General features: G+C 32.8%; 3 protein-coding genes across 4 annotated transcripts; 1 reads left to right on the top strand and 2 right to left on the bottom strand.

Annotated features, from left to right (window-relative positions):
- Positions 1-2,029: 2,029 nt before the first annotated feature.
- On the top strand, positions 2,030-4,796 carry LOC106776008 (inactive beta-amylase 9). The gene is made up of 3 exons (XM_014663296.2): positions 2,030-2,451; positions 3,051-3,536; positions 3,637-4,796. Exons 1-3 carry the CDS (start codon positions 2,218-2,220, stop codon positions 4,513-4,515), a joined length of 1,599 nt encoding a protein of 532 aa, XP_014518782.1. The 5' UTR covers positions 2,030-2,217; the 3' UTR covers positions 4,516-4,796.
- A 1,768-nt stretch (positions 4,797-6,564) lies between these two features.
- Positions 6,565-11,835, bottom strand: LOC106775840 (tubby-like F-box protein 3). Of its 2 annotated transcripts, none has more exons than XM_022787332.1 (6): positions 11,157-11,835; positions 8,945-9,032; positions 8,706-8,835; positions 8,401-8,580; positions 7,680-8,167; positions 6,565-7,123 (listed from the first exon to the last, which is right to left on the bottom strand). In XM_022787332.1, the coding sequence occupies exons 1-5, from the start codon at positions 11,436-11,438 to the stop codon at positions 7,693-7,695; spliced, it is 1,155 nt and encodes a 384-aa protein (XP_022643053.1). In that variant the 5' UTR covers positions 11,439-11,835; the 3' UTR covers positions 6,565-7,123; positions 7,680-7,692. The 2 variants fall into 2 exon arrangements, with proteins under 2 accessions (XP_022643053.1, XP_014518540.1); XM_014663054.2 differs by having other exon boundaries at positions 7,680-8,164; positions 11,157-11,827.
- A 5,665-nt stretch (positions 11,836-17,500) lies between these two features.
- Positions 17,501-24,415, bottom strand: LOC106774521. The gene is made up of 14 exons (XM_014661542.2): positions 24,174-24,415; positions 23,967-24,011; positions 23,653-23,755; positions 22,907-22,993; positions 22,252-22,298; positions 21,761-21,818; positions 21,439-21,552; positions 20,808-20,930; positions 20,105-20,231; positions 19,528-19,616; positions 18,889-18,987; positions 18,529-18,734; positions 17,966-18,161; positions 17,501-17,734 (listed from the first exon to the last, which is right to left on the bottom strand). Exons 3-14 carry the CDS (start codon positions 23,732-23,734, stop codon positions 17,682-17,684), a joined length of 1,281 nt encoding a protein of 426 aa, XP_014517028.1. The 5' UTR covers positions 23,735-23,755; positions 23,967-24,011; positions 24,174-24,415; the 3' UTR covers positions 17,501-17,681.
- Between the last annotated feature and the right edge of the window lie 301 nt (positions 24,416-24,716).

Here is a 24,716-nt window from a genome sequence, read left to right as displayed (position 1 = left end):
AAGACGCGTACTTAAACACATGTACTTTCTAGTAGTATAGTTAAAATAATGCATTTAAGTAAGGAAATAATTGCAACTTTTAAACCCAATCTAAAATCTAAGAAAAATGGTGAAAGGATGAAAAGGATATGTAAGAAATTTAAAATATGAGAGTATGAATTAAATAGAATAAATCTAAGAGTACCATTTTTCCTTTTATTTTTCTTTTCTTTTACAGAATGAATTGACTGAGAAAAAAAAAACATGTTTATCATTTTGATTCAATCAATTTAGCAGTCACAAAATTACAAGATTCTCTTCAATTTTTTCGGCTCAAAATAATTCTTAAATCATAAATTTTGAAATAAAATAAAAAGAAGACGACAAATTAAACCTCATCAATATTTTGTTGGCAAACACCAAAAGAGAAGTAACTTAGTTTTTTTTTTCTCATTAACTATCACCGATTAATATTGATATATATGAAGCGAGTATTTTTTTTTTTTAACTAACTGGATGATGACTAATACATGAATATTTTTGTTTTTATTAAACTTATTTTACAAAGAAAAATCATGTTTGGAAAAATTGTAATAAAATCAAAATTATATTTGCTAACAGATTAAAATAAAGATTTATTTTCTAAATTTTAGAATAGTTTGACAAATACAAATACCTTTGAAGTATTAAGATCATATATAGCTTTTTTCCTCATCAATACTAACCCAATCTGAGAAACCATAGATAGTGTTACAATCAATGATGTCTATGATGAACATTATCCTCACTAGTTTCTAGTACCACTTTCCATCATCCCTTGTGTAAGTCTTTCATCACCTTCACCTTATCCACAATGCATAATATTCAAGAGGGGCATGCAAGCAACAATGGCCACGTAAAAGATTTTCGTTCAACTTGTGTCACAATATATAAATATACGCAAAAATAAACACACACCCAACAACATATACAATATTGTTAAGGTGCATGTTTACTTAACCAATAAAATGATGTTGTGTTGTGTCTACTTGCAAGATTTGTCTGTAACCAAAGCAATCTATCTCTTATCCATTCTGATCTGAGTCATAGGAGGAGAGATCCAAAACCAGAACTGCAGAAGCAGAAGCAGATCCTGAAACATGGACCAATGAACTGAATCAGATTCTGAAAGTTAAATACCCCACACGACATGTTCCAAACCACACCACATAGAACATAATACATTATAGGATATGAGTCAGCACACACGCAGCATTGCCCTATGTTTCATGTCAATCCACAACCTATCATTCATTCTGTGACTCTTACAGCCAACTTTTCAACCAACCAATTCCCTCTTGCCATTTTTTCTTGCTAACACATAAATTAATTAACACAGTAATATTCAATCAACAGTTAAAAGTTCCTGCATAATTATAATTCCTTTTCGATAACTGATGTAACATCTTTATGTCCCTATGTCGGTCCCAAACATCATCTCTGCTATTTATTTTTTTTATTTAAACATATTTCCATTCCAAGCACTCAACTGAGGACCACAAATCAATAATGAAGCTTCCTAATTATATATTAATCAGCGTGTGTTAGCCTTGCATCTAATATTATCCAACTAATCTCCCACACAAGCTACAATTTTTACAAACATTATCATGTTTCTTTACTATTTTATACAGCCTCAAATAGTTTAGAAATTTAGAAATTCTAGTTTTAAATAATTTTTCATACTCAAATAGTTGGTATAACTTTTTATAAATTAACTGATATGTATGCTATTTTATGCTTATGAAATTGATTTATGCTAGTTTCTTCTTTTACATGAATTTTAAACTGTTGATGATGATAATGATTATTTGGGGTCCTTAATATTTTGTTATTTTTAATTTTTTTATATATAAAATCAACAATAGTATTATGCGGCTCTACTTTGGTCTCCTATCACGTGGACACGTGGCAGCCGTTTTGCAAGTTTTGTTTTTCTTTAGTTTAATCAATGGTCGTAAAAGAAAAAGGAAAAAGAAAAAGCGCGTTTTAGCTTCCACATGCTTATATATGGATCTTGCCCTCAGTTACTTTTGCAATATTCATTATCTCTTCTTTCCTTGAATCCCATTTTTTTTTTCTCCGCGATTTCTGTTGGAAACATTAAGCGGATATCCTGAAAAGGCTAGATTTTCGATTGTTTGTTGAGCGAGTATTTTGGTGTGATTATTTCGTTTTTCTTTCTTGTTGTTGTTGGCTATGGAGGTTTCGGTGATTGGAAGCTCTCAAGCGAAGCTGGGAGCCTCTGATTTGGCATCCAGGGAAGTGGGCCTTTGTAATTTGAAGAATTTCAGGGTTGTGAACGATAGAGTTAGTTTTGGTCAGAATAATCGGTGGAAGAAGGCTGGGATAAGCTTCACTTTGAGGGCTCATCGTACTGAACCGGTTAGAGAGGAGAACAAGCGTTCTGGGCCTGGAACAAGTTCCAAAACGGTGAGTTTTTGTGTTTTGTTTTTCACGTTGTGTATGGTTGAAGAGAGACTGGGGAAATTGGGAATTTTATTGTCTTTGGTTCTGAAGGAAACGGTTAATTAATTAATTTATTTATAATTTAGTTTGACTTGAACTTTTTGTTCGTTAACTTGAAATTACATGAAATATTAAGAATTTCTGAATTATTTTGTTCAGTTGCATAGTTGGAGTAAATAATGAAGTCAATCATTGAATTTGTCATCTGGTGAATTTGTGCGGTTTTCCCTTTTTGTCTTGGATGTGGTATTTTTTAAAAAAATAAATCTTGATTCTTGACATTTTTCCTGGGAAATTTCCTTGATAATCATCACTGTTAAGGGAGGTATGGCTTTTTTTTTTTTTTTTTTCTTTTGGGGATTTACATGCTACAGGTATACTAACTTCTAGATGTCAGTGCTAGGTACTGCATCTGTCTTGGTAACAATTTATCATTCTACTTTCATACGATTCTTATGCAGTTATAACATACGTTAGGTAGAAAAGGACACTTAGTTTTGTTATATAATGTCGAGCTGGAGGCATTAGAAAGTAACTGACATGCTTAAAATAATATGTTGCAGGTAGATGGTGTTAGATTATTTGTGGGGCTGCCCCTAGATGCAGTTTCTTATGATTGCAATTCAATAAACCATGCTAGAGCCATTGCAGCTGGCCTAAAAGCTTTGAAGCTATTAGGAGTTGAAGGTGTTGAGCTCCCTATATGGTGGGGAATTGTGGAGAAAGAAACAATGGGAGAATATGACTGGTCAGGCTATCTTGCAATTGCTGAGATGGTCCAGAAAGTGGGTCTCAATCTCCATGTGTCTCTTTGCTTTCATGGGTCTAAAAAGCCAAATATCCCCCTACCTAAATGGGTATCTCAGATTGGTGAATCTCAACCCAATATTTTCTTCACAGACAAGTCAGGACAGCATTATAAAGAATGCCTGTCCTTGGCAGTTGATAATCTTCCTGTTCTTGATGGAAAGACACCAGTCCAAGTGTACCAGGCTTTCTGTGAGAGCTTCAAGTCTTCATTCTCTCCATTCCTGGGCTCTACGATTACGGTACATATTTTGCATTCCAGTACCAGATGTATTTCAATAGTAATATGCTCTTTAAGATTATATATGACTGACAATTTCCTCATATGTTGCCATATTGCAGAGCATTTCCATGGGTTTAGGACCAGATGGTGAGTTACGTTATCCCTCTCATCATCAGGTACCTAGTAAAACTCAAGGAGCTGGGGAGTTCCAGTGTTATGACCAAAACATGCTTAGCCTTCTCAAGCAACATGCTGAAGCATCTGGAAATCCTTTATGGGGGCTTGGTGGTCCACATGATGCACCTACCTATGATCAGGCACCATACTCCACTGGCTTCTTTAATGATGGGGCTTCTTGGGAGTCCTCGTATGGGGTCTTTTTCCTCTCATGGTATTCCAATCAGCTCATAGCTCATGGAGACTGCCTCCTATCAATGGCATCTTCTACTTTTGGTGACTCTGGAGTGACAATATATGGAAAAATCCCACTTATGCACTCTTGGTACGGAACTCGATGTCATCCTTCAGAGCTAACCGCAGGGTTCTATAACACAGCTAACAAGGATGGCTATGAACCAGTTGCACAGATGTTTGCTAAGAACTCATGCAAAATGATATTACCCGGCATGGACCTTTCTGATGCAAAACAACCTAAGGAAAACCATTCTAGCCCTGAATTGCTACTTTCTCAAATTATGACAGCTTGCAGAAAGCATGAGGTGAAGGTTTCGGGTCAAAATTCTTCCGTGTCTGGTGTCCCGGGGGGGTTTGAACAAATTAAGAAGAATCTATCTGGAGATGAAGTATTGGACTTGTTCACATATCAGCGAATGGGAGCATCTTTCTTCTCTCCAGAGCATTTTCCTTTGTTCACCGAGTTTGTCCGGAGCCTTAAGCAACCGGAATTGCACTCCGATGATCTTCCTACCGAGGAGGGGGAAGGTGCCGAATCCACGGTTTTGAGCCATGAATCAAGTGTGAGCATGCAAACAGCCTAGTGGTTGTAAATTTGTAATGTATGATAATCATGTATATAACAATCAGTTATACCCTTGCATCACAGTGCATGGGATGAGATTGAGGAATGTTTATTTTCTAAGCACAAGTATGAGGATCCCTTTTCCTGGTTTATCCTCAAACACAGACCTTATGGTTATTCCTTATAATTTAGCTAAGCTTGGTGGCAGCTACTCTCCTCTCATCTGTGCTCTTGGGCACATTTATGGTCAATGTTACATAGCTCCATAAGCTTTTCTTCTAAACATCTCCTTTCAAGATATCACTTTATTATAATTGTACATAATTCTGAAAGATATATCAAATATCTTCAGTTATTAATAAAGTTGCTTAGTTTGTTTTCTCAAAGCTAAACAAATTTTAATTGGAGTGCCTCTTAAGTAATGTTGTTTAAGATCAAAAGAAAAATAACGTTTTAAACGAGGAAAATTAATGGAAAATATATTTTAAGCATTAATACGACTGAATTATAAAACTTTCACTTTGACACTTTTCACCCCTTTATTAATCATTATAAAAAAAATATTCTGTAGATTCATCAAATAATAAATATAAATCTCTAATAGAAAATTTTTAATGCAAAAATGGAAAACCAAATATAAATATGAAATGGGCTATTTTTTATTTGAAATAAAAATATAACTTACATGATAAATTTCTTACTTTCTAACTTCTTCAAAAGTCAAAGTCGTTGTGTATCAAATATGCAAAAATTTATTCGAACACTTAAAGCAAAACATTTTAAACATGTCATATGGGTGTCAATGAGCAAGAAGATACAATATTAAAATTTCATTTAAAATGCATAAACTCATAATCTGCTACTTTGACACAGGTCCTATTTTTTCAACAGTTTATCAGTAAAAATAACTCACAAATCATATACATCTATCCCGTTTTATGAAGATAAATTATTTATGATAGATGTAAGAAATAATCTTGTCTCCCTTAATAAATCTTTTAGAGTATACTTTCTGCAGCAATTACTATTTTGTCTAATATTTTATATATATATATATATATATATATATATATATATATATATATATATATATATATATATATATATATATATATATATATATTTATATAGATATATATTTATATAGATATCTTTTTTAAATTTATATATATTATAGAGTATAGTGTGATTATAGCTTTCAATTCTGTCATTTAGTTATAGTATAATGGTAATATTAATATATTCTATGAATAAGCGAGGTTGAAATTTCTTTCCAAATGCTGTTGGTCTAGGTTTTGTGAAAGATCATACATTAGTATACTTCAAAAAAATTGACAGAGTAGAGTCAGCTTTTATAACTGTGGACAAGTGTCACATGATGATAGTTTCCCTATGAACTTCGTGCAACTTTAGCAAAACTTATAAGAATATTCTTTTTTTCGTAAATTAAAATTATTTTATGTTTTAAAAATAAAAAATTTTAAAAATGTGATTTTTTTACAGATCAGTTCATAGAAAATAATGTGCTCATAGATTCTTATTCCAATACCATTCATAAGAATACTGTGTTGANTGGTGAAAATATCCCTTGTACAGAGAAACTTATATTTAAGATTTTATTAGAACTAGTAATGCACTTTGGTATCTTCAATCCAAAAATTATNTCACTATATTTGACTGAATAATTGTACATTTTAGCTATCCTTTGTTTATTCCAGCACCTGCAACACACACTCACACTCTTGTATAATTTTTTATGACAACTTTGTACTTGTGTTTCCCAATTCTACTTTTCCTCTCAAGCTGTTCTGTTCATCAACATTGAACAAAACACCAATTCAAAAGTATCAAGTACCATTCATCGCAACAAAAGTTATCAGAGTCTGAAATTCACAACCTTATTTAATAAATCTCCCACTGCATATAGACTGCCTTTTCTTGGAAAAANNTTTACAGTGTAATAATATACNAAAACCTATATCAAAAGAAGAATTTAAGTACATATCACAACACAACTATTACTTCAAATAGTAATTATTTGGGTCAAATACTCGCTTTTAAGCAAGACTTCCACAAAGAGTATGTAAAATTTGTATTTAGNAAATGGCGGTTTTAATTTGTAAATACTATTACAACANTGCATTACTGGTGTTTTGGAAAGAGTGGATTACGGAAGGAAAGGAGTTGCTGGCACTTGTTTTCTTGCAAGTAGTCTAACTAACACAACATGTTCTCATGAAAGGATAAGTTGAAAGCTAGATAGTAGTCCCATAAACAAAAACATGTCTTGTGGGGAACATGTTTTAAAAACCAAACAACCAGACAGTTGTTGAAAAACAAAAATAAATGAAAAATATCATTTATGTACACGGAGGCAGAAGAAAAGTTTTTTTCTCTTTGTGTTGTCTTGTGGGGATGAGGATGGAGGAGTTTCAAATAATATTCCAAGTTCATGGTATCTTCCCAAGAGCTGGTGAATTGTGATCCCAGAAACTGAATGGACCTTTAAAATTCAGTTCAACACCCTTCCAACCCAAACATTTTCCATCTTTCTGCTTCCCAACAAGTGCTTTCAAACCATCCGTCTCCCAGAAGTACGAGAGATAGCTATATAATCTGGATTGAAGCTGGCATAAAAAAGAATCAAGCATGGTCAATAGGCAAACTGAAGAAGNAAAAAAATGGAGTTGATATAACTGTCAATATGCTAGATAGATAGAATAACTAATAAGGTTTTCACGTAGTTATCCTCTCATCCTTTAACCAATTTTAGAAGGATGGCCATATGAATGTGGTAATCATTATCAGATGATAGGAATATTGTATACACTATAAAGCTCCCACCATCTCCAGAAAACTTACAAGCAAAACGTGCCAAGGATTAAAATATAGTATTCAATGAAAAGCAAGTTTTTAAGTTCCCAATGTGATGCCAATACTGTACTTTTCGTTGAACATTTCCAGTTACCTGATTTCTTATCATGAGATTTTGGCAACTCATTACTTGGACCAAAATTAAATAATAGCCTTACTGTTGTATAATGGCACTACAATAGGGTAAGCTAAACCAAAATGTCATTCCAGTGATCTACCACTGGATTNTATTATGAGCTTTTTATTGATCAATGCTTTTTNCCCGACTAGAGTCAAATTTTAGAATATTGAACTTTGAAATGAATATACCTGTTTAAACATGTCATTCACAAGCAATCTTGGTATCAAAGCTGCTGAGGCACANCGCAAAGGCCTGGAAAGCCGAAATAGGGTATCGGTAATCCATTGTAAACAAATCCTTCCCAACTTTTCCAAATTGGAGGATAATCTTATCATGCTCTGGTCCAGCAGGTCCATTTTCCGCAGAAGCTACTAGCTGAAAGTTTTTAACCGAGGCAATTGTCACCCGGCCATGAAAGTTTAAGCACCAACACTGGAGCTGCTCGTGCCACCTAGGAGACTTGTTTTTTAACACGAGCATCCCATCCTTTTGATCAACCAGGGGTCCAGACATTGTGTTTTCTACACGATTTGATTTTGATCGGAAAAAAGGGAATGAAGGAAACATATCTATGTTGTTAAGAGAAAACTCAGTCTGTGTAGGAGCTACTCCTCCAGCTTCAATTGCAGTGGCAGGAATGGAATCCATAACACAATGCATTCTCCTAGGCCCCCTGCTTAGGGTATACACATTGTAAGTATCACACAGTCAGAATATAAAGAGGGTGAAAAGTTATCTAATATACTTTCAGCAAACATTTTGCCTACTCAAAGTCAAAGCATCAATAGTTAACCAAAGGAAAATCTATGGGTGGAAGGTTAAAATTTATGCAAATAAGTATAACAAGTATGAACAATAGTTAATTTCATGCATGAAGATCTACTTACAATTCCAATATGTAAAGCTTACCGGGAGCCTAGCACATTCAATTCATATGAGATGTGAGCCACTGGATAATTGCCTGTAGGGACCTTTGGCGAAACTTGTTTTAGATTCACCAGCCTTGTGGAGCGACTTTTCATAATCCTTGCCCCTGAGTGAGGTGGCTGGCTGTCATAGATTGTGAACTTTGTTCCAAGAAAATTTGATCTGGTTAAAAGGGAAATGAAAAAGGTGAGTCAATGCACTAATAAACAAAACAACAAACAATGGCCACAGTACCCAATTACAATCTGTGCTTCCCAATTACAAACAATGGCCACAGTATCACACACCTTAGTTTCCCAACATAGGAGTTGCTTCCCTTTGACATATCGTCTGCATCAAGAGAGATGATATAATCTGTGCATGTCGGACGTCTGCACTTGCGTGCAGCCAGAAGGAACTTCCCATCTTCGGCTAGTGCTGAGTTGAAGAACACACTCTCTTAGGATTAGAAGCTAAAGAATGGTGGAAAAACAGAAACTAAAGCGTTTACAGGAAGATTCAACCACAAGTTTTATTATATACTCACTAGTGGTTAAACTGAGAAACAAATAGTATGTTTGGGTTGACCGGTTGCGCTTTATAAAGCACCGGAGCAGATTCTCCCTTGGGCCAGGCTGCCAAGATTACTCACCGATGAAAACATGTCAAAGACAAGAGAAGGAAAACAGTACAATGAAGTACTAAGTAGTAAAAGACAAGCACAATAGTCATATTCAAGCATCATGGCTTTGCAGTGAACAAGGGAATCCTTAGTGCGATACCATGGTGAGCAGTGAAATAAATAAAAAATAAAAAAATCAGACCATTCCACACCAAAGAGCTTGACCTCTTCTTTAACCTTTTTGGCCAGTATATAGTATAACAAGGACCACAACCCAATCAAAACATAATAAATACCAGATAAATTGGAACAACTGGGCAGCACAAGAACACGAGGATCGATGAAGATGCACTTAGGATGCCATGCCAATAGTAACAGTGACAATACCCAGATGCCACTTAAAGTGGTCCTCTCAAAATGTTGTGGAAGGTATTAGTGAGTAAACGCCCATGTAAACTTCATAATAATTAAAATAGTGACATCACTATATAGTGGTCCCAGCCTCCTAAGTAGTGATATTGAACATTCAATCCTAGTGATGGAGGCGCAAAAAGAGAATATAGTGTTATGCAAAAAATATCCACAAATATAATGGTCCAACCAAAATCACCAATTTCCACAAGGATAAAAAGAACATTAGAAGGATTTATACAGAATAAGCAGGAATTTAGCAGTTTCCTTTTCCCAGTAGATACTGCTAGAAATCACACAAAAAAACACAATCTGTCCAAAATCAATTCACCATTGCAATAGTTTGATAGAACCACTATGAAGAACAAAATTCCCTCCAAATATTTAACGGGATTGCATACTTAGAACTCAAACTTAAGATACTAATTACGTTGAAACAACACACGTCAGATTATCCATACATTCATTCAGAGGTAAATTACAGTTCTACTTCAAATTTTAAAAAACGGCATCAATTGCTTTATGAAAAAGAAGAGAAAAGCAGTAGCATATGAAATGTCATGATAATTAAAAGGACAGATAAAAGACATTAAAAAATTACAGTGATTTTAATACAAACAAGGAGGTTCAGTATATTTTAATCCATGCATTATATTCGTATACGTCATACAAAAAGATGAGAAAGAAGAAATGCACAACCATCTTATTAATATTCCAAACAAACGAAGTTAATAATATTTAATAGAGTCACACAATGAAAGTGAAAGAGCACAGAAATGAGTTCATTGATTCAACTCTACCCATCAGCCCTTGCCTTCACGCCACAGGCGAGGTGAATCAATATTTTTATTTTATTCTTTTCAACCATAAAACAATCCAAGCACAACTCATCACAACATCGAGCCAAGAATATCGTCATAATTCTTCACAAAAACCAACGTTAGGAAGAAACAAAACAAAACAAACAGTGGGTAACACAAGAAAACCTCGTTGCACTCAATCAAGCGATCATGCTTATATGAGGAATAATACCAAACCCAATCAATAAAATAATCCCATCACCAAAAAAGTACAAAATACCCTCTCAACTCAACAAAAAATTAATAGAAAAGTAAATGAGTCTACTTTTTTTGACAGTGTATATTTAACTGAATATTAGTAAACAGTGATGCATGCACTTGTACACAAACATTTTATTGCATGTTTTAATTAACTTTTGTAGTAATTATTCCAATCACAGACATGAAACTCATCTGATCATTGTGACATCCAATCACATCTTAATTTTGTTTTTGATTCCTGCCCTCAACGGTGACCTAATTCTGTTAAGCAAAACTGTCAAAATTTTAACAGTTTGAACGCCAAAAAAAAAAAATTGTCACTAAAGAGACAATTTCTGGCAATTAAGAACCACCAGAATTTTTTTGGCCATATTACACTCCAATATCCATTTATCGCTGTGTTGGTTAACAGAGTCAAGACACACTTGACTTCAGGAACCAAAACAAAAGTACACGTTTGAAAATTAAAATACGCTCTGGAAATAAAAACCGATATGTAAAAATGGTTAACGGTTAAAAAACCATCTAAAAAAAAATCGGTATCAACTACTATGATCTCTGATTAATTAATTGTATCAGATTCTGTGCAGTGCGTGAAGTAAAAATTGAATTTTGAGGAAATCCCATAGAAAATTGAAGGCAAAGGAAAAGGGTGGTGAAGAAACCTGTTTAACAGAAATGGGGAAGGTGATTTTTGAGGAAAGCTCGGGTGTTTTGACAATGTCTTTGGTGATTTGTCTCCAGCTGCGGCAAACGCCGGCGCAGGCGACGACACTCTTCCGCGGCGGCCACGTGTCCTCGGAGGCCTCGATTCGTAGGAGAACCTCCCGGAGAAGCTCTTGGGGCATGTTGGCCCAACAACTCTGTCTCATGCTGTCACCAACACACTCTTCTTGCTCCTGCACGACGCGATGCGACCGCGATCTCATGCTTCTGATTATGCCCATCTAGATCACCGATTCCGATTCCGATTCCGCGAAAGGTAAAGCCTTTAGAAGGAGGAGTGCGCGCGTGTGAGAGAGAGAAAGCGAGAAGGAAGAAGGGTGGTAATTTAAGCGTGTTGCGTTGATTGAGGGGGAAAAAAAGAGATTTTTTTTCCTCAGGGTGATTAAAAAATTGATTCTTTTTTGGTGGGTTTGGGAAGATAAGAGAAAGGGTAGGAGAGATGCAGAAGAGAGAGGAGGATGGGATTCTGATAAGAGAGAGAGAGAGAGAGAGAGAGAGAAAGAAAGTGAGAGAATGGTCAGTGGCTTTGTACTTTTGTGTTGTGTGTTTGGGAGAGAGAAAAGAAGAAGATATAATGGGTGATGCAGTAAAGTGAAATGCAATGTGATTGTTTGATCTGATGAAATGAAAGAGTTGGTTGTTACTGAGGGAAGAGAGCAATGGCTGGCAATATAGAGAGATCTATGTATGGTAGGTAGTAATTGTTTGGTGCTGCTGGAGACTCTTTTCGGGTTCTTTTCGTAAATTGGCTTGGTTAGTCTAATGAATGATAATGATAATGATGATGATGATGATCTGCTTGAAAGGGTAATTTTTCTTTTTCTAATTAATGTAAGGTTAATACAACAGTCTACAACAGTAAAACTATTCTTTCATATTACTTGTTTTAAAATTCATCTGATGAATATTTTTTATTACTTGATGAAGGAAATTAACATTGTTGACGAGGGAATTCTCAGTTTAAAAATATTATTCCATTTCCTCGGAATATTACTTTTATAATTTCTTACTTTAGATATACTTCTTATCCAATCCTGATTATGAAAAGATTAACATGTTATCAGATAAAAAAGGTCTGTCTTCACTTAATTATTTGAATAATACAATAAACAGTTTACTATGTATCATTTAGTAATATCCTTAATCGTTGTGCCATTTATTTTTGTATTTCTGAAATACTTCCTTTTATAGTATTTTTGTATTGATTTTTATTTCAATTTAAGTATCCGATAAAAGTTTTATATTAGTTTTTCCATAAAGAAGAACAGTTTAGCAAAATTTGGTTCCTAATAAATGTTATTGTTATTACTATATTAGATATATATAGTAATTTATTAAAGTTTTAACTTATGAGTTTATACTATCTCTAATTAGTAATTTTTCCTTTTTTCCGTATAGTAATAAATTTTAGAATCATGAACGTTTTCACTTTATCTGCATTTTTAATGTTTCTTTTGGGATATCCTAAGATTGCCCTTATCCATGAATAATCTCTCTTACGATTACGGTATTTTGTCTTTCATAATATGATATGCAAATTAGTTTTTTTTTTTTTTTTATCAAATAATTAAAGATTTGGTTATCTAAAAGGTGAATGAGTAAATTGATGATGTTGATTTTATGAAAATACATGTCACTTTAGGCACAACTTGTAAAGAAAAAAATCAAGTTTAAAAAACAAAGGTATACCACTCCTAAAATAATATTTTTCTTACATTATTGTTTTAGTTCTCTATTGTTAAATTACTTTCTAACACATTTGTTTTAATTTTTCTCTTTGTTATATAATATTTTATACAAAACTTGTATACCTCTACCAACGTTCCTTAAGTGAATCACAACTTGAAATTCTCAGTTATGAATGAAAAATTGACATTACTAAAATAGAGTTACTTTTAAAAATTAATCACTATTTGATGGATATTATATATATATATATATATATATATATATATATATATATATATATATATATATAAACATAGTTTTGTTAAAAAAAATATTTGGTCAATAATATTTATTGTTTTCTTTTACTGTGATGATATAGTAAACTTTTCTTTATCTTATTTCTAGATCGAATGTAATTTTCATTACAGATTATCAAATATTTTTATTGGCCGATGTTCAAGTTGCTACTCAAAGAAAGACATTAATTTTATTATTATAACTATAAATTTTACGAAAAATAATAATAACTTTTGACTTTAGAATGTATATCTATTTATATTTATATTATCTTTAATAAATTTTATTTGTACAAACTGTTAGAAAAAATTCAAGTATTTTTCAACTGCAGTTTGAAAATTATTTAGGTGTAATGTTATAAATTACATACTTAGCTACTAACAAAGAATCACACTAAATTACTATTAGTTTAATTTAAACTATTTTGATTCATTCAGTTATTTGGATAGTCCTTTTCTTATATATCAAGATGACTATAAATTATGATTTCTATAACTTCTAATATAAGTATTATTTCAAAATTTGGAGTACATATATAATTTTATGAATCATGAGAAAAAAAAAATACAATACTACTTAACTTTTTAACCTGTTTGGTCCTAATACATGATCATCATACACCATTATTGAATGTTTTACCAAACTATTAGAGTTGTAAATGATGAGTAATAGTGTAATGAAGGAAGCCTATTGGAGTCTCTAATGTGATTATTAAGGAATTGATAAAATGAGAATGTCATTATCGAAATAGGGTGAATGAATTTAGTGGCACTTGTTCTTAGCATTGGTACCACAATTTAGCAGTAGGTAGAACTCATCATACCCCACCATACTAATATCTATACGCAAAATACAATGTTTTTCAGTGCATTATTTGCCTCCATTCTATCACCAACTTTTATTCATTTCCAAAACAATTTTCCTTTTTCTCTTAGTAGATGATTTTAAGCCTAACTCAATCCTACGTCTGACAACAATAGAAATTGTTAGGATAAACCTCAATCATGACTCTGATATCATGTTAGAAGTAAAGTTTAAGCTTAACTAAACCGACTTGTAGAGTAAGGTTTGCGCCCAGTTACATACACTTAAATAACCTTATCTCTAGTGAATGTGAGACTTCCAACATCTCTTTATCAATTACTTATTCATGTTTACTGTCGGGTAAATGTAAAAGCTTTAAGCATTGGAGAAGCTAAAACTCACCAAAAATATCAAAAGGCTTTAACTTTAGGTGCCCAAAAGCTTCGTTTAAACTGTCAATTACAACACTTTAAATTATAAAGGGTTTTGGGATGTAACAGATACTGCTGCTTTGCAAGTTTACGACAAGGTGAAGGATTGAGAAGAGTAAAATTTAATTTTTTCTGTACAAAATCATCAACATGGTTGCTTATGTTTTACTTCAAGTTTGTGTTTAATCACATGGATCTTTGCTTAAAACAACATTTCAGGAAATTTAATATTTTAATAACTAACTAAAATTGGAATATGATAATGATATATAACGAAAACCGAGTTTGTCAAGTTTCTATTTGACAATCTAAACTTATCGAGTTTATCTTTGTAGAAAAAAAATTATAGCCAAAACAATTAAATGAACACATTTAACAAAAAAAACTGAAAAGTTATAAATTTTACTTTTCTCCCATCAATTTATCAATTTAGCAACGTTTTAAATGAAGTTACATACTAAAGTATTCCCACCAAAACCAAAGTAATCATAGCTTATATGACTAAATGAATGAATAGTAAAAATAGTGGATATTTGATTACTTGTCACAGACCCTTTACTTTTATCAAAAGTTTCATATAATTGTTAGATTTTTTCTTATATAAAATATATAAATTACTGGGTTAACAGTACACTACCGGATAACTTCATTACCACTAATAAAGTTTGCACTTCAAATATTTAAATTGGCATGAAAGCAGCGTCTTACTATTTATTTCGAAGTGAATTATGTGATATTTTTTTAAGTTTTACAATATATCTTTTGTGAAAATTGACATTTTACATGTTTTATATTTTTTATAATAAAAATAAATAAAAAATGGGTTGAGAATTTGAAAGAAGGCTAATCAAAGCACAGGTCCCGACTGCAACTGTTTGTCTCATAACTGGCTGTCATTTTAAAAGACAAAGACTTAGAATCCTAAAAGGATTATATAGCTTTTTCATTTATATTAATTCATTCATCAATTCCTAGAGTTATTCTATGATACCATGATAACCTATATAACCTATGCTTAATTTAGCATGAGTTGACTCGTTTTTCTCCTAATGGGGATAAAAACTAGAAAAAAAAATGACCATGTAATTTGTGAAAAAGGCAAAAGAGAAAAACATTGTATTTCTATATTTGTGATGCTTGGTATGAGAAAAACACAAATAAACATATTTGAAGAAAAGACAAGTGTGGAATTGACAAAATGGGAGAAGATATCAAAGGGGAAATTCCAATTGTGTTGTTTTAAGTTGGGAAAGGATGACGCAATGTTGTGTATGTTTATGTATATTCGTAGAAGCTAAATAAAGATAATAAGGGAAGTAGTGGGGTGTCTTGAGATTTATGTGATTGAGTTCTGTGCATAATATAAAAGTATGGTTTGTTGATAGAATTATAGATAAGCCAAAACCAGGGGAAATGAAAAACTATGAAAATGACAAAACAAGGAAGGAAGGAAGGAGAAGACAAAAGTTTACAACTATTTTGGCAAACAAAAAGAGATTATAAGTGACTCGTTCTAGCACTACACAACATTACTCAACTCTCCAAAATCCATTCAAATGATATCAACTCAAACTTTTGGAGAAAAAAAAAAGGACCAAAGACAAGATAATGCTTTGAAGGAGAAAACCATTTTATGTAAACAAAATTAACTTATTTTAGAAGCAAGTGGCGCACCACCTCATCCTACGACACTTTATTTAAAAAAAATATAAATATCTTTCGCACAACAATATCTTATTTGTTTTCAGCTTATCACTGTTTTACCACTTTCTCAAGCAATTATTACACGGACGAAAAATAGATCAAATGAAAACAACTTATTCATTTCATATACATTCCTTATCCTAAAATTTATCCCGTCAGTCAAAAAACATATTGACAAAAGGTTAAAAATATTAAAAAGACATGTTATCAGAAATACAGTTTTCACATCATTTCATTAATAACAAAAATATATTTCAAACACTTAACATTAATTATTATATTAAAGATACATTTTTATAATAAATTTATTTACTATAATCTCAAATAAATAATTCTTTTTCATTTCACACAAGTCAAAATAAAATCAAGTATCTTTGATTTTTCGAACAAAGCATTCACCTAGTTGCAGTCAGTCTGGACCAGCACGTGGTATGACATCATCATCTATTCTAATAAAATTCCATGTGGTATACCAGCTGATTTTTTTTCCAGGTGGCATAAAGGAAGAATCTGCTTCTAGATATTATAAGACGTGAATGGAGTGTGTGTGACAATTCCTACCAAAAGTGACAGAGCGAGCAGTCAATATCTGGTGTCATTTCATATTAAAAATTTACCAAATTGCCTCACAAGAGGCACAATAACTGGTTTGAACGAAATACTCAATTTCATTAAGTTGAGCACCCGATTCTCCACTCCCACGAACCTTCCACAGGTAGGCAAAATGCGGTGAATATTCATATCAATAATCAATGTGCTTCCATGATCATTTTAAGCAAAAGGACAACGTGCTAATAAATTTACTGTACTCACCAAATGAACATCTCGCCTCCATTTAAAAAATAAACTTAACTTTTTCCTCCAAAATTACTTCAAAATTAAAAATTCAAATATACATTATATAATTTCCAGATTCCTATAAGTACTAAATTGAATGAGGGGATTTCTTTTCTAGTTCAAAATAAATCCAAAAGGAAAACAACGATTTGAAAGAGTTAAATTTTGGGAATAAGAATAAAGAGAACTAAATAGAGGCTCCAGTTTAAACAGAAATACAGAACCTTGACTGATTGTTNAAACAAAATACAACATTTGTAATAACAACAAATTTAGCAGTTCTTAAATAAATTAAAGATTTCCTACTGGAGAAACAGAAGTTTTAGTTATGATCATATTGTTAAACAGCCCAAAACTCACTTTTTTTCCGACAGACATGAACCTGTTTAATAGCCGATAGCATCCTAAATCTGCATATCGGTCCACAAATATATTCTTGTATTGAGAAACCTGTGTAATATCAAGAACAATGCAAGCTACTATGCAATGACTAGTAAGTATAAATAACAGAAGACCAAGTACAGAGTTGAGGACACTGGGGATATAGAACTAATAATTTCTTCATTTCCATCCATTTATACAGAAGTTTACATGTACAAAGCAGATGACATGATACACACTTTGAGTAATTTACTCTATCAGCTTCAAAAAAGGAGCTAAATCCTACACTCAAGTATTGGTTACCTGTACCTTTACCAACCCAAAAAAATTCCACCATGGTTTCTAAATAACAGGAACACTCCCATTTGGTTGCTGCATTGTTCCCAATGAATTTCCTACAATAACAGAACAAAAAACACTCGTTAACTTATACCAATCATTTTCCTTCAAGCTATACATGTTACAGCTTATTATGCAAGTATCACTCCAAAAATTGTCAACTTCGTGTCAGCTTTCACTTCAATCAGTCCTTCAGTTAGTGATAAGCTTTTGACGATTACTTAGTTNTCTAAATTTAGCTTACACTATAAAAATAAAAAAGACAACTCAATAACATATTAGATTACCTGTGTTGCTAGAAAATGAATAGGACGTTGGAAGAAAGTTGCTTCTAGTCAAACCAATATGAGTGGCTGTAGACCTTGAAACATTATCAAGAAGAAACTGATTTGACAAACCACTGCTTGGCAGGCCTCCTGCTTTAAGTATACAAACTTCTGAGCTTTTGGCAAGAATGTGATCAGATTTTTTAGGTGATCGACCCTATTTTTCAAAAACAAAAGGTTAAAGAAATACTCAAAGATGACTTCATAGCATGGAAATAAGCTTTTCTTGGTGGGAAGTTGGGTTGGGGGGTAGAGATGGAATGAATTTCCACCTTTATCCTTCGACAGAANGTCATAGCCTGCCAGCAGATTATAAAGCCTAATTCCCCATTATTTTATGTTTGTAACAACAAAAAATTAAAAAAAAAAATCACCTGAGTAAAGAACTTGCAACATATTAAATTTTGTCAGTCTGATGTGTACATCTAAAGATTGGATTTCATTCAACCTGTATAACTTTGGTCACATGATTCGACCTATAATTTTAAATGATAAGCATTAAACAAGAGTAAAGATCGTCACACCTCGTGCATATTGTCCATTTGAGAAGATGAAGGGCATCTAAGAGATGAATCTTGGAATGCGACCATCTCCGCATGTGATGTCCTTGGACACAAATCAGTACGCAATTGCTCGTTTAAGTTCTGGAAGTAAATATGTCGAAGTCTGGCACGCAGTCGATTGGTCCTTTGTGAATAAAATATCTTCGTAGCAAGGGGCGCAGGAAATTCTAAGTCAACAAAAAAACGTGTTTTACAAACACCAACTTGTATTAGAAATACTAAAATTAAAAATTAAAGTAAGAAACATTGGAGGAAAGGTCTTCCATTTTACCAGCTGCCGAAAGTTAATATCTTTCAAAAGTTAAATTATATATTTAGTACCATTCTTCGTAGTGTTTGGATGTTGCACAAGGACCTGCCCAAGGATTTTTCGATTAGGATCTCCATGTTCTGAAGTAGTTATTTCAACCAAGTCCTTGCCTAAATGGAATCCAGAAAATTAATTAGGTGATTCATTCCATGACCAGGTCCCCTATCGCCAATGAGCGAACAGCATAGTACAGTAAAAGCAATAGCACAGTTGTCATTAATGTCAGACTAAACATTACAAAAACCATGGGTTCACTGTGCATACCTACATATAAAAGTTCAAAANGAAAACAGTCACAAATAATAAAGGACAAATTCCATTAATACCTTATTACGTAGAAAAGGATAAAGGAAAAAAACTCTGCAAGACCAAAAGTCATTTGCCCTGGACAGACACCATAATAGGGCTTTTGGTGGCATAAGAATATTATGTAAAAATTACAAGTAGTTTCTCAAAAGTTAAACATTGTTTAGTGTCCACAAACAGAATTTGAGAAATATGAAAATAACTTTCACATATTTGAGCATGCATGGATATAAGTAATAGCTTGTGCACAATTTTTAATTCATGAATGCAGAGCTAGATTTAGTTAACTCGATAATTATCAAGTTGTATAATTATGGATAATAACTCGATAATTGCACACTTACAAGTTATTCCATCAGTGAGACTCGGAGTTTTGGTCTCTCCAGAATCTGTTCCAGAGCTTTCTAATACAGGTAGGTGGGTGTTTGCTCTCCTGCAATAAGCATAACAGATTGGATATAAATTTAAGAGGGATGATTTAAAACCGCAATAAATGGGTAAATATTAAATTTTCTAACATGAGTTCTAAACAAATGTGATTAACCTCAAAAATTATAATTATAATTTTTATTTTTCAATACAATGAAGGTATAGTGGTTATGGCAGTCGTTCCCACCTAACACCAGCCTATTTGATAATCGATTAACAACTTGTTAAATCAGCAGTTTTAATCTAGTTTTCCATTTGATAGTAGCACTTTATTGGAGGAGGGGGCAATGGAGGTATTATGCAATAAATGATACATTCAAATTTATTCTGTTAATCATGAATTATGATCATTTTCTGGTAGCAGAGGCACACAGAATCATAAAACAGTCCAAATATCAATATCTAATCTAAGCCACAACATTAACGACAATGATATCAAAATAATCATACTACAACATGTGTGCGCACATCAGATGAACAAAGAAAGCATACAATTTATGACGTTTTGTTGGAGGATGCATTATAGAAGCTGGGTGGTCCCTATTTCCAGGATTAATTCCAGTACCATCCATCATAGATGCTCCATCGACACAAGTAGAGTGTCCTAAGGAAGTTGGAACTAAAATGAATCAAGTTTTCAAATTGATTAGCAAACCAATAGCTTAGGGCATGGGAAAATAGATATCTCTATCAACAAACAATAATAGTAAAACAAGCTAAAAAAATATCAAATATGTTTTAACAAAGACAAATTACAGTCCAAACTATCATCAATCAACATTGTATAATATTTCAAATATATCCATGTTTAGCAATATAATGAAAGGTTTTGAACTAAACCTGTACGCCAATGAAAAGCAAAGATCATATTCTTCTATGATCATGAGTAGAATAGAGGTTTGGATAAATTTTAGTTCCATAAAAATACTCGTAAAGCCACAGCCAACGATATTTGGTTGTTGAAGGTTTCAGTGAAGTGAAAGTCAACAACTCAAGTGATAGAAATAGCAAACTAATACCACCAATATGCCTTAAGTTTTGAACAAAATAATTTTAAAATAGATTAAATCTAGAAAAAAATTAAAACAAGCAGGAACCATGGTAAAATGGAATTTACAAGACAATACATAAACTTCCGTATAAGAATTCCACTGATGATGAAGGAGAAAACTTACAAAAAAAATCGGGCTTTTACCTTTAACCTTGTTTGAAAAGGGAATCACTCTGATTTGACTAATCCGGTGGGATTGTGACAAATCCGAGTCAATATTATCCATAGACGCAGACCTTCTCTGCTCCCCAACTGCCGAAGCTTGGTCTATGAGGGGTTATGAGGCACAAAAAGTAATGGTACAAAAGCCTAACATTAGAATGTATTCAGAAAGACTAAAGGACTCCTTTAAAAGAAGAAATCTACTAAAGAAATCAAAGTTACTATTTTCATAAAGGCTTAAATATGTTTTTAGTCAACCTAAAAATTTAAGAAGTTTTTTTTGGCCACTGTATAATTTTTTCTCTGTTCATGGTCCAAGGTTCCAAGAAATGCATACTATACTACTAGTGTTGTAATGTAATGTCACAATATGTCACCAAAACCAACGAAGAAAAAATGGAAAAAAAAATAAAAAACATAGGAAACAAAAATTCGTTAATTTCAGAGACTACAAAATATTTAAGCCTTTCAGAAAACATTATTGTCATATACCTCATACAAAAAAAAAAAATCAGCAGCAGATCAAATTACCGAAGATTAAACTTAAGCTATAATAGTATAGTAACTAAAAATGTATTAGCAACTTATTAATTAATTCATATTTTAAGGATACTAGCACAAGAAGCTGCTAACTTTTTCTTTTCCTTCCTAGGAGGTTTCCGACTCCCAGTGCTGCCATCAAGCTCAAACGTAGTTTGTTCTGTGAGCTTTAATGATCGACAAAGTTCTGAAAAAACAGGGAGAGGGCGGCGAAGCAAGGTTCAGTATTAGTAACCTTTTAAAATATGGGGGACAAAAAACGAAAGCTTGTAGTAAACGAGCCACACATCGAGATTTGCAGTTCAATGTGTAACTGAACAATTTGAAAAGCATCACATACAACAAAAGACAATAAAGTTTTATTATAAATACTAAAAGAAGCCAAAGAAAAAAACCTGTATGAGCAGCAAATTGGCTGTCCTTAATTGGCTTCTTGCAATTGTTGCAGCATACCTCAAAAAGGATATCAAGCAATCAGTTAGATGAATTTCTTTACATTATACTTCCTAAAAGCTAATGTTTGCAGATGAAGATATTTACAAGTTGATAACATCTAAATCAATTATATAATCTGCAAAGTTGGTATAAAATGCATAAACTGTTTCCAAACTGAGTCAGATGGGATACTCTGTGCCATCCTGGTGAATATGGCAGTAGAAAGTAATAAAAAGAAGCAATAATCACTGAATTTAAGGTATACAAAACTATAGGAAGCAATAACAGATTATAAATATTATGCGATATAATATCCGCATGAAGCCATATAAGAAGAGGTTATACCAATAAAGAAACCACATAAAGTCTCAGGCCAGACACTTGGGAAGAAGCACACAAATACTAGTCCACTAGCGAACAAGAAAAAGTAGAAACATGAGGCAAACCTTACCAGCTGCAAGGCATCAGTCATGGGGCTAACACCATAGACATGCATATCTGAGATATAAAACATGTGAAGAAGCATTTTAAAAATCTCCAATACGAAATGACAATTGTACAAAGACAAAAAAACTGGAAAATGAGAACAAATTAAGAATTATACTCATAAAATCGAAATAAGATGATAATCGAAAGCTAAGCCCGAAAAAAAAAAACAAAAAATCCTCAAAACTAAACATGTTCATTTGACCATTATACGTAGTTCCACTTCGACAAAGCACTTGTCCCCGTTGCCCCTAAAAGAAAACATTTACATTTAGACTCTGTTAGGATAAGTTTCTTAAAGAAAACTTAGAAGAAAAAAAGTAATACAAAGTTATTTCATAAGTTAAAATTACATTAATCTAATTGGTCGAAGCTCTTCTATTTAGCTACTCTGAAAGCTCTTATATTTTCTTCTTCTGTAAGTAGTTTTTTAAGAAGCTTTTTTCCAAACAGAGACCGATTGATATTCAGAATGGCAGTCATTACCATTCATTCTTCTACCAAATAAATCACATTGGACTAAATAAATAATGAAGACGATACATTACTATCTGTCAAGGAATATCCACGGATTGTACTACAAAAAGGTTGATTCACAAAACAAAAACACTTGAAACAACCTTCTTCCTGAAGCAAATTCGCTTCGTCTGCCTCACGTAGTTCTGTACAGATATACTCAGCAGCCGACTTCTGATGGGAAAAGTCATCTTCCAAGCCATGCACAAAAACAAATGAGGTTCAATCAGACATTGAAAATGAAAGAAAAATCCATAAATTAAAGAATTTAGTAAACTACACCGTCAATCGATCAGAAGTCAGGGTAAGTACAACTTTTCGGATATTTATAATAAAAATAAAAAAAGGCTCGGTGATTTGTGATCAGATATAAGTTATAACAATATAAGAAATTATTTACACAGTCGATGCATATATTATCTAATCCATAATCTATAATAATTACGGGAATGCAATGTTTTTGTGTAATATGTATACATTGTTTTAGACATTTTCACCCATAAACTCGTTTTCTTTTGTACATCGTAACTTCCAGAAGCCACTACGACATCCCTCATCTGATTTTTCCCCCATTAATTAATCTCCTAACTATGCAACTTCTGCAAGATATTAACCATTATTATTTTCTTTCTTCTTCTTTTGACTTCTCTATCTTTTTATGCATTCCAAAAAATAAATGCAGTCATTCTTGTACTAGTTTATTCCAAAAATTAAAAATATTCGTTGCGCGGAATTATATTATATTATATTGTATTTGTATTAAATATACAATATGATGACCTGAATCCAGAAAACAGTGTCAGGCATAACATGCAGCTAATAGCCACTGAAAGGTAGGGTCTCCAAATACCTGCTACTGTCTGAGAGAAACCCCTAGAAGCAAGAAGCCTTGCCATGACTTCCATTCTCCCACCTCCCGGGGAACATACCATTGAGAGGAAAAGACAATGCACCTGCAAAACCGTTGAACAACAGATCATCGTCAATCCAAGAAGAACACACAACATTGACGCGACAGAGAAAAGGAATAGCGGTTAGCATCGAAGCGAATGACGGATAGGAAAAGCGAGAGAGACAGCAACGAAGAAAGAAAAGGCAGAGAAAAGACGAAGTGGCATTGGCGAAACGTAAGAATAATAGATCGCAAAAGAAGAACGGGCGTACCTGGAAGTGAAAAATGGCGGAATCGGTTAGAGAGAGATGGGAACCCTAAAAAAGAGAAGAAGAAATTAGGGAATCGTAATAGAATTGAGGAATGGAGACGAAGAGAGAGCAATGCCTGCAGAGGAAAGAGAGTAGGAGGTGATTATGAGATTGGCAATGGCGGAAGAGAAACCCTAGAAGACGGAGAAGGATAAGAATAGGATTTACCTTATTTATATTTGTTTTATAGTTTTGGAAAATTGAAAGGGTTCTTCTCCTCTTCTCTTCTCTGCGGAGAAGGAGAAGAGGGAGAAGGCAAAAATAGGAAGAGTTTTGAAGAAGCGGGTCGAGGGTGAGTGAAAGCGTTTTGCGTAACGCTTCTTCTGCATCACACTGTAACTCCTCTACTGTACAATCACTTTTCTTTTTTATTAATAATAAATTATAATTAATCCTCCTACTCTCATTTCTCCTGTCTTTACCTTCCCTCCATTTAAATCAAAACAACCGTTCCATAAGTATTTAATAATTTCTTTAATATCGCTTATAAAAAATTTAATACCAAAATACTTTCATAAAACTGTCTCTAGCTTTGCTTATAAATAACATAACATTGATTATAATTGATTATGTCATCCTACAAATCACAAGTTTAACATGGTAATAAAAACATTTATTTTATCAAAAAAATAATTGTTATCAAGGCAAAAAAAATAGGACATATTTATTTAACATCCAAAATCAATTTAATTAATTCAAAGAAGGATAATT

This window comes from Vigna radiata, chromosome 10, assembly GCF_000741045.1.
Source record: "Vigna radiata var. radiata cultivar VC1973A chromosome 10, Vradiata_ver6, whole genome shotgun sequence".
Classification (NCBI taxonomy): Eukaryota; Viridiplantae; Streptophyta; class Magnoliopsida; order Fabales; family Fabaceae; genus Vigna; species Vigna radiata.
This window is presented reverse-complemented; position numbering and strand designations above follow the sequence as displayed.